This window comes from Lagopus muta, chromosome 2, assembly GCF_023343835.1.
Source record: "Lagopus muta isolate bLagMut1 chromosome 2, bLagMut1 primary, whole genome shotgun sequence".
In the NCBI taxonomy this organism is placed as follows: domain Eukaryota; kingdom Metazoa; phylum Chordata; class Aves; order Galliformes; family Phasianidae; genus Lagopus; species Lagopus muta.
In genome coordinates, this window is record NC_064434.1 from 66,327,772 (window position 1) to 66,346,110 (window position 18,339).

An 18,339-nucleotide genomic window follows, 5' to 3' on the forward strand; every position below is an offset into this window, starting at 1 on the left:
CCTCCTCAGTGCGTCTTTGAAGAATTCTTCGGTGGAGATTTAATCCCAAGGATTGAAATAAGAGGAATTAAGGAAATAGTAAGAGGAATTAATTAATCATATCAATACCGATACCCTGTTTTTTCACTAAGATCTGGATTTTTGTGATACCACTTAAGCTTATGCAAGAGAAATTACTGTGTTATTTCCACCATCCTCCACTCCTTTTTTTTTTTTTTTTTTTTTAACTGATGTTCTTAAACATAGAGTTTTGATGACTTGTTTGTCTAGAACCAAATGAGCTATTCCCAAGCAGTAAAAGATACGTGTTTTGGGCTGGAACTCTAGTATGGCAAGCACATCAGCCTGACCTTGACATTAAATAGGGCTTTGGCTATTCTAAACACAAACTCTTTCCTGCATTTGGCTGCCACTCCTGTAGCCCATCAGTAAAGTATTTCTGACTGTTTCATAGGTACAGATATTATAATTTGAAGTTACTCTCTTTTGTTTATCTTTCTCTTCTCCAACCTGCCCCTAACAACTCATCTAAAAAGCAAAGGTGATGAATACATTATATATTGTATTTCAAATTTTTTAGACTTCACTGAGAGTGAACAGTTTCTTTATGGCTCAGAAAGCTGTTAGATGTTTAACTACTACCTAAGTAATGTGGTTTGAGTCCTGTATCCCTTATTTTCATTGCTTTGACAAATTTCTTTAGTATAGAATTATCCATTGCAAGTCTTTCATTTTCAAGAAACGGTAACTTTTATGTACTTGAATGATGGTAACGTACTGTTGGTGTGACCACAAAAAAAAACAACTATTAATCTATTCTTGTTTTGGTGCTGTTGTTTTATGGAAGCAAAATAGAGAAGCTTTTAATGTCCTTAAATTTTGCCACCAATTCTGAATGTAGTTCTGTGCATTTTTTTTTAACTGTATCTGAAATGCATCTATTATCTCGTGAGTTAAGATATGGTATGTTTCAGTTTTCTTGGCACACTGAAGTTAAATTAACAAGCCTGCTCTGAGTTTCTGTAAATAGTAATAATAATAAATTCTGTAGTGACATTCTCCAATACTTCTGTATGAAGATCAGAAGAGTAAAATTTCACTCTTCTTTCTTTCTTAACTAAAAGTTAAACATTTCCTGAAAAGATATAGAAGAGGGTAGTAATGGGTTTTTGTGTTTTGTTTTTTTCATAACGAGGGCTTGATGTGACATTGTTATCATTTTATAAAGTTGTCTTCAATATAATCCCATAAGGCCTTCACCAAAGTTTATGCAGAGCAATCCCGATTGAGATTATGGAATTAAGAATGTTGGCATTAAAATATTTGTGTAAGCAGCTCTATTTAGTTGCATCATTAATGCATCACTAATACATTCTTTTTTGTATTTCTTTCTTCTTTTCTTCAGCAGTGCCATAAATTTGATTTGAAGTAAACGAAAATCATCCAGTCATAATGAATTTGTTAATTGCTTTTTTTTTTTTTTTAATGTCGCTTTGTCCATTTCTTACTGATTTTAACATGAGTGAAAAAATGGAATTCATGCTTAGACTATTTAGGAGCAGTACCTTAAAAGTGGATTTCTCTTTTGTTATTTCTGGACCTTCTTAGTTTGATCAACACCCTTTCTATGTGGAGCAGTGATAGGAGATCCGGAGCTGGGATAGTGTTTGTATGCGGGTGAGCTTAACTGAGAAATTGAAATTAGTACCTCAAATTAGCAAAAAGTGGAGAGGACTCGTGCACTGACCAGATTTACAATGTGAAGCATCAGTCAAGTCTAAATAAGGCAGAGGGGAAATAAAACATGGATTAGAGAAATGAAAATTGTTGAAGTTCAGTAAAGGCAGAGACCACAATTATCTGTTGTAGTCACTGTTAATTAAAGTTACAGATAGTACTTTGAAAGAGGAATGAAATGTCCTTGGCTCTTTGCAACACTGCTCAGCAGCAGCTGAAACATTGGTGTGTTATCAGTATTGTTTTTCTTCAGTAGCCAAAACATAGTATCATATAGGACATAACAGAGAATATCAAACTCTGCCCCAGCTGAAAACAAGACACCAGTGCTATTGAGTAGTGCTATGCTGATGGCACCATTGAAAATTCGGTAGTTGTAATAGCTTCCTTAGAACCATTTCTGTGTTGAGGCTTTGAGAGAGCTTGGGCAGAATCTCTATGCATTTAAACGATAGGTTGTTTTTGTCATCTGTTTTTGATTGTTTGCTTTTGAAGTATTTAAGATTTGCAAGATAATAATCTTAAACAGTGTTTGACAGTTTAGTGAGATGGAAGAGAACTACTTTTTAATCCAGAATTGTCTTGAGGAGAGACTAGTATAGAATAATAATGTATAATTAAAGACATACTAAATAACATTAACTTGCCAGCCATTGAAGTTAACGTGGCTGTATTAATTAAAATAATTGATATTTTATTTCTATAGGAGGAAAGCTTTGATCAAAATTTTTAAGTGCGAGGTAACCTAGTCTTAGAATCATGGAATCATAGAATCACAAGGTTGGAAATGACCTATAAGATCATCCAGTCCAACCATCTCCTCATCACCACTGCCACCACCAGCACTAAACCATATCACGCAGCACGTCATCCAGACGCCTCTTGAACACTGCCAGGGATGGCGACTCCACCACCTCTCTGGGCAGCCATTCCAGTGCCTGACCACTCTCTGAGAGAAAAAGTTCTTCCTTATGTCTTCTCACTGACCAGGTGTTCTTTCTTCATCATTTCTATTGTTTCATTGTTTCCTCAGCAGCTTGCTGCTTGTAAACTGCCACCATTAGACACTCAGTAGGAGCAAAAGTCTATGTTAATTTGCCTGACTGTAACTGCACAATTAAAGCAGTTTATCAGTAGGGGTTAGGACAATCAGTGTGTTCTGATCCTTCATGTTATAAAATTACTCCTGTTGTTCAAACAGATACTGTAATTAGTGCATCATTTTCAACTGGTTTTCTGGAGGGGTGGCTTGGCATTTCATCAGATGGAAACCTGTTTTTGCTACTTACCTAAGTGCTTATTTTGGTATGCAGTCCACTTCTAAAATAACTAGCATTGAAATGTTAACATCAGGAGTATATCGTGTGAATATACGTGTTTATAGAGGTTTAGGGTGGGGTGTTCTTTTTCAGGGTATTTTTTCTCACCAGTTCTAGGAAGACTTAAATTTACTGGGGAAAAAAAAAAATGGAGTTGAGAACTATTTGGTGCACTACCGTGTTTCTATTTACAATTGTTGTTTCGTACTAATAGTTAATACTTAGCTTTTACATATATGAACAAGTTGCTTCGTATCGGATAATTAATATAACTTGTCCCTGGGCACATACATAATGAGCTTTCACATAGAATAATTTCATGAGAGTGATGAACCAGCTTTTAAGTGGCAAATGTTTAAAATATTGTCCCTATTTTGTTTACTAAGTTAGCAGAAGAAGATGATCGCATTGTTGGTCAAGAAATCATTAAAAATTGACCCAATAAAGATTGGGAGTAATGAGTATGTTAGAGAAAACATTCTTAAGTTCCACTGGCTTGATTTTTACTAGTGGTTGAATAGTGTTACTATGCTAAATAACTCATAAGTTGGAACCTAATATTGTTGCGTGGATATAGAACATATTAACTCTTTTTTAAAAATACTTAAACTAGAGCAAGGTTAGAATTCTCCTTCAGTAACCTTCGATTTGTCTCTTTCTAATTTATTTAGGTTTTGTTTTAAAATTGCTTTAAATCAACACGTTAACCTTTTTATTAGCTCACATGGCTTCTTTAAACTGTTCCTCAGTTTTATGTCCACAATGTAAGAAGGATTTAAAACTATTAGAAGGCATCCAAAGGCTATGAAGGTGGTGGTGGAGGGTGTGCTGGGCAAAGTGCATGAGTAGCAGCTGAGGTCCCTGGATTGGTTCAGCCCAGAGCAGAGGAGCTGGGGAGAGGCCTCAGGGCAGCCTTACAGGGAGCAGAGTTGCAGTGCTGAGCTGGGCTGTGTGTGACAGCAACAGGGCCTGAGAAAATGGCATGGAGCTGTGTTGGGGAGGGGCAGCTGAGGGTTAGGGATAGGTTCTGCACCAGAGGTGGTTGGGCCCTGGAACAGGCTCCTGAAGCAGTTGGTGCAGATCACTGTTTGGACAGCACTCTCAGACACAGTGTTTGAATATTGGTTGGTCCTGTGCAGAGCCAGGAGCTGGACTTTGTGATCCTTTTGGATCTCTTCCAATTCAGGATACTCTATAATGTTATGGTTCTTTAAACAAATATCTGTGCAGGTTTCATTACGAAACAGAAGTCTTCTCCTAGACCTACTGTCAGTTTTAATGTACGTGTAGCACAGTTGATTACGTAAAATACGTTATGGTAACTGTACTAAATAGCTAAATTTCTTCTTTCTGCATCATACCTACTCTAAGAAGTGGCTATGAATGGTTAAACTGTTTCTTATGTCTTAAGATAATTATAATTAAAGTACTTAGAATGTCACTGAATTAAACCCTTGCTTAGATTAAAGGAATAAGGGCTGATTCCTTTTAATTTTAGCATTTAAGTTGATGTTACATGCAAAAATTGTTCTGTGTTATTCCAGCTTTTCTGTTGTTTCTTTTTTTTTTTTTTTTTTTTTTTTTTTTTTGCCATTCAGTACGAAAAACTTGTAGTGGGTTAGCGAATACAATTTAATAATCTGTTGATGCAGGATGTGTTTGGTTACTGAGGTACAATCTCAGCATTCCCTTGAGCCAGTGACTTTAAAGGTCTCTGCTGCTGAGCTGTTTTGTATCTTGTAACAGCCAATATTTTTTTGGAATTTGTATGCATTATGTTGGAAAAAGTGCACAGGATGGGAGTTAATGCTATGGTCCATAGCTTTCTGAAAAGAAAATAAAAGCCTTGTGGGAAACTTTGTTTTTTGTGGATCATGTTCTTTCTTTGCTGTCTGACTAATATATCCCAGTCTATCTATACAACTCAGAAAGTATTTGTTTTCAGTGTTTCTTTCCTTTTTCTTTAGCGGCATTTTGACAGCTGGAACTGACCATATTCTGCTTCACCAGTTCTGTTTTTTAATTACTTTTAGTTCATGAGATGATACTGTGATTTGGAGACTTTGTTGTGAGAAGTAAAGTCTGAAACCTAAAAACATTCTCAATTGAAGTATTCTCTGAGTGTGTGCTGCCTTTCTCAAAATATTTTCCCCTTCACCGTTTGATTATCTTGAACAATTTCAGTTAAACTTGACAGAAATGAAGAATTCTTTGGGGTTTTAAAGTATTTGAAAATTGCTGGCTGGATAGAGGAGAGGCATAGATTAACATCCTTGCATAAGGGGAAGGGATGTGCCAAGTTTTTCAGTCGTCCTTTTTTGCTTAGCTAACAGTAAGCTTGCATGGGTCAGTCTGAAAGTACTGCCTCCTATTTCTTCACCTGGAAACAGTAGATGCAAAAGCACTATTTGACAGAGCAAATTGTCAGCTCCAAAAAGCCCTATTCTTTAACATGGTCACCACTGCTATGTATGCAGTTTTGCTGCACTTCTAAAAATCTGTACCACTGGAGATGACCCACTTTTTCACAACTGCTTTGATGGCATTGTTGCTGTGAAAATATTGACTGTGCAATCCATATTTCAGTTCAAACAGATGGAAGTCAAAAAGCACCGAATCCAGACTGTAAGAGTGAGCGTGGTAGAACAGTCCAGCCAATATCAGCAATGTGCTCCACAATCTTAAAACATGTATGAGAAAGATTGTCCTGTTCTCTGGCCTGACTGGAAGTTTGATTCTTCAGCTTAGTCAGCGTTGCACTGTAGCAGACAGAGTTGATGGTTTGTCTGAGTCCAGGAAATCAAGAAGGATCAACCCTTTCTTATGCCAAAAGACAGTGCACATCACTTTGCCCATTTAGGGCTGTGTCTTGAACTTTTTCATTGGTGGAGAATCCACATTGCCTCTTCATGAACTGCCATTTTAACTCGGGCTTGTAGTGGTGACACCATGTCTTGTCTTTGGTAATGATGTGGTCCCAGGAACTGTCACCTTCAGCATCATATTGGTTCAGTAGATCCTGGCAAACTTGCATGTGGTGTTATTTCTGTTCCTGGGACAGAAATCAACAGGAATCTGGATGTCATTATTTCTCATCATGGAACAAATTACGATTAAAGCTTGGCTGTTTAGATGCAAATGAACATCAACAGAACTAATTATCTCTTCTCCCCTCTCTTCCCTTCCCCCCACCCCCTCCCCAGAGTACCTCAGACTGATTTCTGTGGAATTAAATTTCAAGGAGTTGTAGAAAGATGTTTGGGTTGGTTTGGGTTTTTTTTTTTTCTTCAAACTACTTGACCCAGTGACCTTAATAGCAAGTTAAATACTGAACAGGTTCCTCAAGTCCATTATTGTATACAAGTACCTTGGGGATAATAAGCATACACTCAACAGGCAGCAAAATGAAAATAAAATCTGTTTATGGAATTATTATTTATATCTAAGGGTAGTGAAATTTCTGCCAGACAAGGAGCACAGCGAAACTGTATCTGCCAGTTATATTACTGTTAATGTTCTTTAATTTAGCAGACAGGATAGTTGGGCTGTAATTAAGCTCTTCTAATACTGTTGTTCCCAAAGCTTGTGGCATACATCATTTTACACTGTAATTTCCTGCATCTTCTTTACCTCCATTTTTCCTGTATAATTCTTCCATAAACAATTTCAGGAATGCATGCTGTAAATTACTTATTGTGTACATTATGCAATTTTGCATATATGTAATCAATTTACTTTTTCTGTTCCTTTTTTCTCATTTTCTTGGTGCTATTTTTTTCTTCTACACACATGGCCTTCCTGCTGTGCTAATGAATGTTTTATCCAAAAGTAATTCTCAAGGCAATTTCTGTCATCCATATGAGTCTTTATTTAGGCAGATCTGGCAAACTTGACAGTGTTGCTGAAAGACAGAAGACAATGGTCACAGACCAAATGTAAGAAATTCCACTTAAACATAAGAAAAAGTTTTTCTACCGTGACTGCTGTCAACAGTCAACAACCTGTTGGAGCAGGTTGTTTGTAGAGGTTGCGGAATCTCCAGCTTTGGAGATGCTCAAAGCCTGGTCCTTAGCAACCTGCTCTAGTTGACCCTGCCCCTGAGAAGGGGGTTGGAGTGGGTGGTTTTCAGGAGTTTCTTCTTATCTCATCCTGTGACGCCATGAAACAATCAGATATAGCTATAAGTCAAAGTGAAGATAACCATCATTTGTGATTTCATTCCGTTGGGTTCTAATCCCAGCAGCCAGCTGCGTTGAGATAACTCTCTCCCCAAGTAGGGTAGAGGAGAGAATTGGAAAAGTGAAGTATGAAAACTGACGAGTTTAGATTAAGGCATTTGACTAGATAAAATGAAGGCTGCATGGACAAGGAAAGCAAAACAAGGAGCTCCTTTGCTACATTTCCATCAGCTGTAAGATGTTTACCCGCTTCTAGGCAGAGTTCACCACTCATAACGGTTAATGATAAATGTTATTACTCAGAATGTTGCTCCCTTTCTTCTTTTTTCCACTGGCTTTTCTTACTGAGCGTGGCACCGTTATAGTATGGGGCATCCCTTTGGCCAGTCTGCATCAGCTGTCCTGGTTCTGTCCTCACCCCTCTCCTTGTGCACCCCCAGCCTTGGTTCTCTATAAGCACTACTCTGCAACAGCTTAAAATATTAGTGTGTTATCATCACTGTTTTCATCAAAAATCCAAAGCACAGCATCGTGTAAGCCTCTGTGAAGGAAGGAAATTAACTCCATATCAACCAAAACAACGATGCTTTCTACAGTAACCCCTTGTCATTCCCTTCTGGTTATCATTTTATCTTTTTCCATCCAAAACCAGTAAGTTTCAGACTCTACTTAATTGGATATTAAAGATACTTTCCCTGCACAGTTGCATATATATTTAATTTACCTGTTTGGCCTTTTGTAGGACTGAAAAAAGGTGTTTTCAAAACTAGTTACATAAAGAAGTTTTAATTATAGTGTTTTACTTGGAAGAAAATATGTTTTCCCAGATCATTCCTATGGGCTTTAAGGTAGCATAAAAAGTTGTAGCTTTAAACTGTAAACTGTGCATTTTGGATCTGACTCAGTTGGAATGAATGATTTAGAGGATATTTGAATTTTCTAGTTTTGATTTTTAAAGCAAACCAAGGAAATCTAGCCATTTACATAACTTTTCACTCAATTTTTAATAAACAGATGACAGATATTTGCAAAACTGTTAACTTACTAGGAAAGAAGCCTTGTTGAACACAGTGGGAGCAGTGGAAGTCTGAGTGCAAGCATGTTGAGATAGAATAAATGTGAAGCCTGTTCCCAAGTATTCTTTTCTGTATCTAATTGTGTATTCGATATACACTGCGTAGGCTTCCATTCTCCTTAATCCTTGTTACAGGTTTGCCATTTGATTTAAGAAATTGTGCTCTCTATGGCAGCAAGGCTTTTATTAGTGTGTTGGAATATTTTATGGTCATAGTAAAATAGCTGTAAGTGCTCTATGCTAGTTCAGTTATCTTAACAAGTGTTTGTATGACTGTGCTGTGAGATCTGACCTGTTAGCTCCTGTGATTACTGAACTTACACAAAGTGTTTTCCACTTAAAAAGAAATTGGGGGTGTGTAAGTCTTTGTGATACCTAATGGTATCATCTCTGTATTGTTTTACATGCAACTTCTTTTTAAAAACAAAACAAAAAAACAACAGAAAATTGTTCGTACTACAACAGAGTAATTTGAACCACAGCATCAATACTTGAGACTTTGTTAATCCAAAATATTTAAACACCAAATTAAAGAGAGGCAGACTACCCTATAATGTAATGAAGAATGTCTGTTGAGTCTAAAGGTTACAATACAGGCATGCATCGACTGGGACCATGTACATTTTATTTTCCTTTGCTTAAAGGTAGTGAGACTTTGTACCATTCTGATCTCATTGTGAAAGAAATCATTGGAGTGCTGCAGGCCCCTTTCTGTATACCTATGTTGTGCACTGCTATTGTGTTGGTCTTCAGCTGAAACCTTGGTTAGCCATTCCTTCTTTTTTAGGAAGAGAACTTGGTGTTTTATGTAGGGAAAACTCTCCTCATTTGTCCATTGTGTTCTGATATTTTCTGAGAGTTGCTGGTTGTGCAGTTTATCATGCATTTAATATAGTAGCGTACCAATACCTTTCCCACTGTGTCAGTTCACCAGCTATCCATGCAAGAAGAGAGTGGCATGTTCTTTGCTGTATCGCTCTGCTTACTTAGGATCCTTATCTGATTCATCTTAATTTTAACATTAACACTTTGCACTGCTTCATATAGGTAAAGTTTGTCGTGATTTGAAAAAACTGAAAAAAGGAATTGTTTAGGTCGTGATTGTGGTGTTTTTATCATGATTGAGTGAAATAAGTTCAGAATATCTAGTGGTAAGATAGTTTCTCAAAAGATTAAATTCCAGCAGGGAGCATATTATAACTCACCTGAACTTTGTATCAGGTCTTGTTTTATAAGTAAGTCTTTTTTTGTTTTTTTTTTCCACCTTCTGAAATTCACAGAGATATATTTACTACTACCATTGTTTAAAAAACTGCCTGAGATGACATTTCTAAACTAATCAAAAAGTCTCTGTTCTTATAATAAATGAATAAAATGAAAAAAAAAATTGTAGTGACTGATAATGGGAACTTGTGCGTATGCATGCATGTTACACGGAGTATAGTAAAAGGAAATTGACTTCGAAGTACTGATTATTTTACATAAATTTTCCATATACTTCTCACGATTTTCCATCTTCGTCCTTGTCTATTCCACAAAACATTTCAGAATTAAAGCAGCTGAATTAAAGATGGAGCACTGTTCCTTAGAATGTTCTTTCAGGTATTTATGAATATAAAGTACTGCATGTATTTGCTGCTATTAAATCTTTTGGATTTCCTGGAGGAAATTTGATTAAATTTAGGGTAAAAGACACATTTTACAATTAACGTTGCTTTCCTCCATTTTTTTTTAAAGTGTGAGCTGTAGTTATTTTTTACAAGAAGGAGGCTTTTTTTAACACATTCTCTTAAATTATAAATATTGTTATATTTAAGTTTAGCTGGCTTCACTATTTAATCAAAATGGAGTTGGAAAGTTTTCTCTGTTGTATTAATTTTGTCTTTGGAAGAATGGATAAGAGAATATGTAAGTTAAATATACTGATATCTGTTGCTTAGAAAGTATTTCTTACAAAAAAAATACATTTGTTTAGCATGCCTTCCTCTTCCTTTAAAACTACTACTAAGATTCATCTTTGAGATTATTAATGCCAGTGATGTAACAGAGCACCAGTATAATGGTGACTGTCCTGTATGTGGTCTTCTGTGAACAGGATTAAAGCAGCCTTGTCACCTTCTCCTCGTTCTCTCCTTTCATCCATTACGTGTAGTTATGTTTTGAAAATTACAACTTAAGTTCCCTTTTTCATGTTTGTTTGTTTTTTTTTCACTGTTCATGCATGAGTATTGAAAAGCAGTCCTTGACTCTGAAGAATTGCACTCTCATCCTTTGGGAAGATTCAAATGAACTCTCTGTGTATGGCGCCTGTTTTCACTTCTCCTGAAAAGACTGGGTTTCTTAACTTAGAAGTATGTTTCATCTGTTTAACCCTTGAAAGGCTGAAGAGAATAATGGAAGCAATAGTATTTCTCTTGTACTTTGTGTTCTTGTGTTCTTGTTCCTTAGGTTGAGTAAGATACTGTTCAGAATTGAAGTCATCTTAAAAAAAAAAAAAAAAAAAAAAGCAGTTCCAAAACACAAAAACCCTCTAAACATTTTCTAAAAGATATTTTGAAAATTAAGTTCTTGTTAAATAATCACATAAAACAAAATTACAAAATTCTGTCTCTTCTGTCTCCGTATCAAGGAGACTTTTCCTTTCTTCTGTCTTTTGTTGAAAATACAGCTTGTGCTTTTCACGTAAATGAACTTATCTATTTTGTTTTTTGTTTTGTTTTGTTTTTTTTTTAAATTTTTTTTTATACAGAATGTAGCAGTGCTTCATAGCTTCTATGGTTTGTATTTCAGGAAGAACAGAACCGAGGCAAGCCCAACTGGGAACACCTGAATGAAGATTTGCATGTACTAATCACTGTGGAGGATGCTCAGAACAGAGCAGAAATAAAACTGAAGAGGGCTGTTGAAGAAGTGAAAAAGTTACTGATACCTGCAGTAAGTATTTGTGTATGCAAGTCTTCGATTTACATTTCCAGGAGTTATTCCTGAAAAATAATTATTGTTTTAGCAGTAACAGAAAACCTACCGAGCAATACCCTAAAGTAAAATTTAGGTATTATTTTCTAATACAGTAATGATCTTTAAAAGTCTCACCCCGATCAAATTATTCCATGGGTAAGAATGATTCTTTTAAAAGATGTTAATTTTTCTAGCTGTTCAAAATACACATATAGAAAATTCTTGTAACCTTTGTAAAACCGCACTGAGCTGCTGCAAACATTAGATTTCTTATCTTCTTTCAATATAAGGATGTTTTGCTTTAAGGCTTTGAAAGTAAGATGTGCTTTTGTTTGTTTGAGATGATTCTGATACTTCAAGAAAAGAAGGCATGCCTTCTCAGATCACTGTATTAAACACTTTCCAAAAAGAATAAAACCCCTCCAGAATACAGTATTACAACGTTGCCATAAGTGATAGTAAGGAAAAATAAATATTCTAGAGCTAGAAAATGGTCTGTCTTCTTTATTCCCTGAAAATATTAACTGCCTTCTGCCTAGCTAGATGACTTCAACTTTTGAAAGTTGAAAAAGTTGAAAATCTTAAAAGGCTTTAACTTTTTCAGGGAACAGAATTATCATTCTCAGGCCTGCTCTGTATTCTCACTCAAGACAAGATGACTCAGCATGGCAGTATAGTGCGTTCCATGCAAGTTTATTTCATCTTGTACTGATTTTTACCACCACTTTAGTGTCATTTTATCATGATAAAAATAAATGGAATCTTTTTAATTGGAGGAAATTTTTGCCTCATGAGGAAAAAATGAGTTCATTGTGTGAAGGAGAGTGATACTTGGTATTAAAATGACCAAACAATTTTGGGTGCTTGGTGAATGTTAGTAGAGGCTGGCTGTGAGGAAGCTTGTGGTAAGCAGAAGCCATATAAAAAACAATCAGAACACATGTTTAGAAGTTACCAAAGGTCAGGGAAGAACCTTAATTTTTCAATTAACAAAATATAGATCTTCAGAATCTATCTATCCGTTTATTGAAGAGATATACAGCATTAGGATTGATGTGGTATATACTTGCTTTTTGCTACAGCCTAGTGTGCCTGTTCAGTTGCTATTATAATCAGCTGCACAATCAATGGGTTCAGGCAATATGAGGGTTGAAAAGTTCTGTTTTAGGATGGAAAGATGTGAATTGAAAACTTACATGAAAGAAACCAGAAACCTTTTAAGTAATCACACCAAACAGAAGAAGGAAGAAATCCTAGCTAACTCTACGGTGGGGCAAATTCTGGCTATTGGAAGGTTCCAAACATTCTTCAAGAGATATGAATAGAAAACTGGAAATTTATAGAACATCTGCAACTGTATTGTTTTCCAAAAAATGTCAGAGGATTAAAATTGATTCCAGAAAAAAAAAAAAAAAAAAGATTTTTTTTCATCCAACCGGGTTGAAATTTGAGATTATGTGGGAGATAAACTTAATCTCATTCTTACTGTGAATTGACAGTGTTTTCATTTTCTAAGATACATTTTAGAAAAGCACGTTTGTGGTAGATATGATTTCTTCAAACAATCTGTTATGGTCAATATATAAAAAAAAAACTAGTTCCATTTTGTAGTGACAGTACAGATATAGGCATATTAAAACAGATTTTCATTTGAAAGTACTTGGGGGAAAAACGGCTTCTTCAGTAGTAAAAAGTATTACTTCTCATATTTAAAAATCTGAATTGCTACTGATGTTTTTCCTTGTGGATGGGATTTTATTATTTCTCCTTTTCACAATTTATCTTAAGAAATAAAAAGGATAGCTTCAGATAAATTGGCTGAAGGAGCCATTTTTCTCCATTACGAGAAAGGAGGAGAAAGGCCAACATTTTTATTTTTTCCAGTAAATTTACATTTCTTTGGAATGAAAATTGATACTTATTTGCTGTACTTCAAGTTCTGTAAAAACTAATTCTTTTCCTTTTTCCATACTTCAGTGAGATATTGGTCATTATCTGTACCTGCAAGATCTTACAGTATTGCTTCTTTCATGTTTTTCTCCAAAGAAAAACAGGAAGAATAAAGCAGTGTGCAGTCTTTGGGGAACACATTGACCTGTTTTGTCCTTATGTCCCTTTCTAATGTGGATCCTACAGGTTATCGATTTTTCCTCTCCTCATTTTTAGAACTTTGAGTGTTTATTTGTTATTTGCAAGAGTTCAGTAAAGATGGGTAGTTCTTTCAAACGATAGACAAAAGATAGTCTGGGTTGTATAATTGTAGAAAGTACAAAAAAAGTGCAGAGTTGTGTCTTACATAAGGGGGACAGATGTCATACTTCATCTGTGTATCTCAGGTGATTACATCGTACTATTAAAAATGTGAAATGATTATTTTGGGTGCTGGGCAGTACAGCTAAGACCCTCTCCTTCAGAATTATTTTGTGTTCTGCGGTGCATTGAATAAACTGTACAGCTAGGCGAAAACATAAAGTGATAGGTGAACAATTGGCTGATGGTTCAGGCTCAAAGATTTTCAGTAAATGAGGTTATGTCAAGCTGGTGGCCGGTCACTAGTGGGGCTCCACAGGACTCAGCAGTGTGTCTTGGCAGCCCAAAGGGCCAACTGTATCCTGGGGTACGTCAGGCCCAGCACTGCCAGCCAGGAGAGGGAAGAGGTTTATCCCACTGTGTTCTGTGCTGTGCAGCCTCACCTCCAGCACTGTGTGTAGGCGCCACAACATAAGGATGTAAAACTGTGCATCCAAATTAATGTGTGCCAAAGGAAGTGGTTGTTCTGCTCCGCTCTGTGCTGGTGCAGCCTCACCTTGAGTACTGTGTGAAGTTTTGGGCACTACAATATAAGAAAGCTATGCAACTGTTAGTGTCCGGAGTAGTGCTGCAAAGGTCACGAAGGGTCCAGAGGGCAACTATGAGGAGAAAATCTTGGTGTTGTCAGCCTGAAAGAGGAGTCTGAGTGGCTTCTACTACACTACTCTAATTCGGTCTGGGATCAGTGTATAAGGGCAGCTGTAGTTCTACTTAGTTGCTGTTCCTCATCTTGTATGAAGACAACTGCAAAACAGTGAGTGCTCCCTCTCAGACTGGATACTTTACTTGCCACTATTGTAACAGTATTTCAAATTTGTAATGGATAGGAAAGACCGTTTAATAGAAGGTTGTATTGTTTTTTCAGTACATTTGGCTGTTGCTTGTAATAGAGGTTTTTAGACTTATCAATCTTGAACATCATTAAATTTAGCTGTACAGTATGGGGAAAAGTATCTTTGTTATTAAATTTGGTAATTCATCCTGAGTAGTACTAGATGCTTACCTTGTAGCCGATACATTTAAAAATGGAGTAAGGAAACAATGCAAAATAAAGCTTTCTACACAAAGAATATTTGCAGAATACGTTCATAAAGAGTTACAAATGGATTAATAATAGAGAAGCAGAAATTGGAAATTAATTGTAAGTTTCTGGGTCATGTTTCAGAAAAATCTTGTGGAGCTGCAAAGCCTCAAATGCTAAAGCAGAAGTACCAAGCTGAAGTAAAGATTGATGGATTAATTGCCGTTACTGTCCTTTAACAGTATCATAGTTGCTTATTTTCAGTAAGCTGTTTTGTAGGCTAAATAAATAGGCATTAGTGGAAATGGAAAATAATGTAGTTAAAAGCATGCACTCTCTTTAAAATATTTTCATAAAGAACAGAAGATAGCTATGCTTAACAAATAGTAGGGTAGTATAAGAAAAAAAAATCAGAATGAGAACAGCTGTGGAAGTACCTGAAAATTGCCCAAGAGGCTGAAGCAGTTGCTGAAAATGATTGATTGAATCTTGTTGAGTCAAGGTTTTACTATTGGGTGAATTTATTTTGGCCTAGGGGGCTGATAAGGTTAAGTGCAAAGTACTACAAGAAATGTGAAAATAGAAGCAGGGAACAGAGTACTTAGAAGGTGTGTTAACCGGGACAATAAGAAATGCTGGCTGTTTTCAGGGAAAAACAACAACAACAACAAAACCTCTGCTGTAATAAAAATGGCCTCACTAAGTTCCAACCTAATTCTATATCATGGCAAACAAGAGAAGCTCATGCTGATGATACTGCTTTCAGTATGCAAAAAAAATGTTTAGAGTAAATGAAATACTGGGAAGAAATCTGGAGGAATAGCATTTGATTTTCATCTTGAAGATAGCCATCTTGTTTCTTTGATGAAAAATAACTGAATAAAAAATGAAATAACAAATCACTGTAAGCAACGTGGACTTTGAGAACTTGCTACTCTTCATTATGTTCAGTGTCTTGAAGCATATTATGCCAACAAAAGCATCAGCAAAGTAGAGCTTTCTATGAAGATATAATACAGACATTACTAAAATAAACATTAGTGACGCAGTAGTTAAACAAAAATATCTATGTTAAATGGGATGCAGTCTCTTCTTCAATGTCTGTTGCTTTACCTTGTGAAGAAATGTTAGAGAAAGACAGTACAAGCCTGTCATGGTGATACGGAATGACTTGTTTTGCTAAAAAAAGTAACTTTTCTCCATGGTAGCTTGGCTCTAACATAAAAGGATTTCACGTATAGACTGACTTCTTCCAAATGCTGGCTATACTCCTTATCAAAGCAGCAGCAGAAAGTGACATTACAGTATTTCATCTGGTTTAATGTGTTACATGCTGCATGGGTTTTCTACAAATTTGAATGTCCTTTGTAGTCATGTTTAGTATATAAATATTGACTGTCCTCCTTGTTTACTTTTTATTACTAGAAATGTTACATTAATGTTTCTGTTTTTAGTCACAAACAGGCCTATATGTCAAATAACAGGAGAGAATATAATAAAGGGGCAACAGTACTGGCAGAATACGTTGCTGTTTTCAGTTGGGTTAGTTAAAAGCATTAAAGCATTTCTTTCCCAGACTGCCTTCAGCAAATGTGATGAAGTGGGACTTTCTATTAAACAAAGAAGAAAAAAAGCAATTTCTAATACTTTCATTATAAGTGTAGTTGCAAATTTTGGTGAATTATTTTCAGTTTTCAGTTTTTTTTTTAGCCTGGCATTTATGTGTGCTGGATTCCATACCCAAGAACTAATTTGAAAGCAAAAACTCAATGTAGTAGAAAGAGTTTTATTCCTGCCTTAGCTTGAGTAAGGAAAAAAAAAAAAAGAAAAAAAATAGGAGGAAGATATCATAATAATGCTGTGCATTACTTCCCCTCTGGTAGCTACAACTAGTGAAACCTAAAGTTTGAATGATATTGGGAAGAGATTTCATTTGTCTTAGTCATTCTAAAAAAAATCCAAAACAATAAATTCTGCATGCAAGTTTGTGTTCCCTGAATATTTCTTTCTATTTAATTCCTGCATGCTATGGTGGTTTTATATTTTTGCTTTCACAAGAGAGAATATAGCATTGCCTTCTGTAGTCTGTCTGTGGAAATGTTGGTCGTGCTGTGCATTTTACTGTTTGCTGCTTGTTCAATTGAAGTTAACAAAATGAGTAACTGATAAAAGTAGCAGAAAAAGGACACCACTGATTTCAAAAACAGTTGGGAAATTCCTTCACTACATCTGTTTTGTTGATTCAGATACAAGTCTTAAGCAATGCATGCCATGTATGTCTTCCAGAGAGAAACTCAGTAGGTAACATAATGAAGCAGATGAGCTTTTGGGATTGGCCAGCTAAATAAGAAGTGGTAGACTTTGATGTGAAGGAGAAGTGATAGAGTATTATTTTTAGTAGTATGAGGCAGACGTCGTTTTTCCATGACATTTTGAACCAAGGACTTCTGCAGTCCTGCCATTCCTCAATGATTTGCTGTTCTTGTTTCCTGTTTTACATCAGAAGGTACTGGCCTTCGTCTGATCGTTTAGTGTGTCCACTTGGTGAACTGCTTAACCTTGGATTAACTGACTTGCTGTGGGATCAGTTCTGTTTTAGCGCTGACAGAGGTGATGGAATGGGAACACAGCCACGATGTTGCAGTTTAACCCTGGCAGGCAGCTTAGCACCACACAGCCACTCACTCACTCACCCCAAGTGAGACTGGGGAGAGAACTGGAAAAGTAAAAGTGTGAAAGTCATAAGTGGAGATAAAGACAGCTGACTAGATAAAGCAAATTGGAACAAGGAGTTTCTTAGCTTCTCCTCATCATCATGCAGTTGTTAAGCCGCTTTCAGCTTACGCACCTAATGGTTTCTTGGGAAGACAAATGCCATCACTCTGCATGTTCCCCCCTTCCTCATGGGGTCACCTGAGCATGACCCTGTATCTTATGGGACATCCCTCCCTTTGTCCCGTCTGGATCAGCTGTCCCGGTTCTGTCCTTACCCAGCTGTTTGTGCAACCTCAGCCTCCTCCCTGTTGGAACAGCATGAAAAGATGAAGAGTCCTTAATTCTCTATAAGCACTGCTCTGCTACAGCTTAAAATATTGTTGTGTTATCACCACTGTTTTCATCAAAAATTCCAAAGCATAGTGTCATGTAAGCAGCAATGAAGAAAATTAATTCTGTGCAAACCAGAACAGTGGCACAGGGAAAACTGGGATTGCAGCAAGCCAACCATGGGTATACCTAGACTTGCATAAAGTTGTGTGTTTGTTCACCTGCAGATGAGAAAATAATCAGAAATGTGGTATAACAGAGTATGATAATGGAAAAAAAAAAAAAAAAGAAAAAAAAAAAGGGAAAGCCTACTGGTGTCCAGTATTGGTAATTTCAATAACTTACCAACAATATCAACACAGATTTAATTATGTTGAGCAGTCTGTAAGTAAATTCTGGCATGCACTTTAGCATTCTTACTGCTCTGAAAGTTTTTAAATTTCAGTCTTAAAAAATGAGAAAGAGGAACTCCTAAGATAGTTAATTTATGAAGTGCTCATGTATTCTATTTGACTTGTCACTGCGCAGTTAAATGCTTGAGCTTTTCCTAGTGTTGACTATTAAAGAAAAATTGTTTCAGGCCAGCTGCAAGTGTGAAAACAGTTCTCTCTATCATTGTATACAGGGTGGAAACTCTGTAGACCAGTATCTTGTTACCATCCAAAAGGTGTCTGTCAATGGTAGTGATTTTTTCAG

General features: G+C 36.2%; 1 protein-coding gene across 5 annotated transcripts in view; it reads left to right on the plus strand.

Moving 5' to 3' along the window:
- Positions 1-18,339, plus strand: part of QKI (QKI, KH domain containing RNA binding) — a 139,520-nt gene that overhangs the window by 82,423 nt on the left and 38,758 nt on the right. For all 5 annotated transcript variants that reach the window (XR_007375452.1, XM_048937656.1, XM_048937658.1 and 2 more), the window contains exon 4: positions 11,100-11,243. Coding sequence is in view for 4 of the 5 variants with exons in the window: in XM_048937656.1 (XP_048793613.1) it covers positions 11,100-11,243 (144 nt within the window). In the remaining variant the exon portion in view is untranslated. The remainder of the gene's footprint in view (positions 1-11,099; positions 11,244-18,339) is intronic.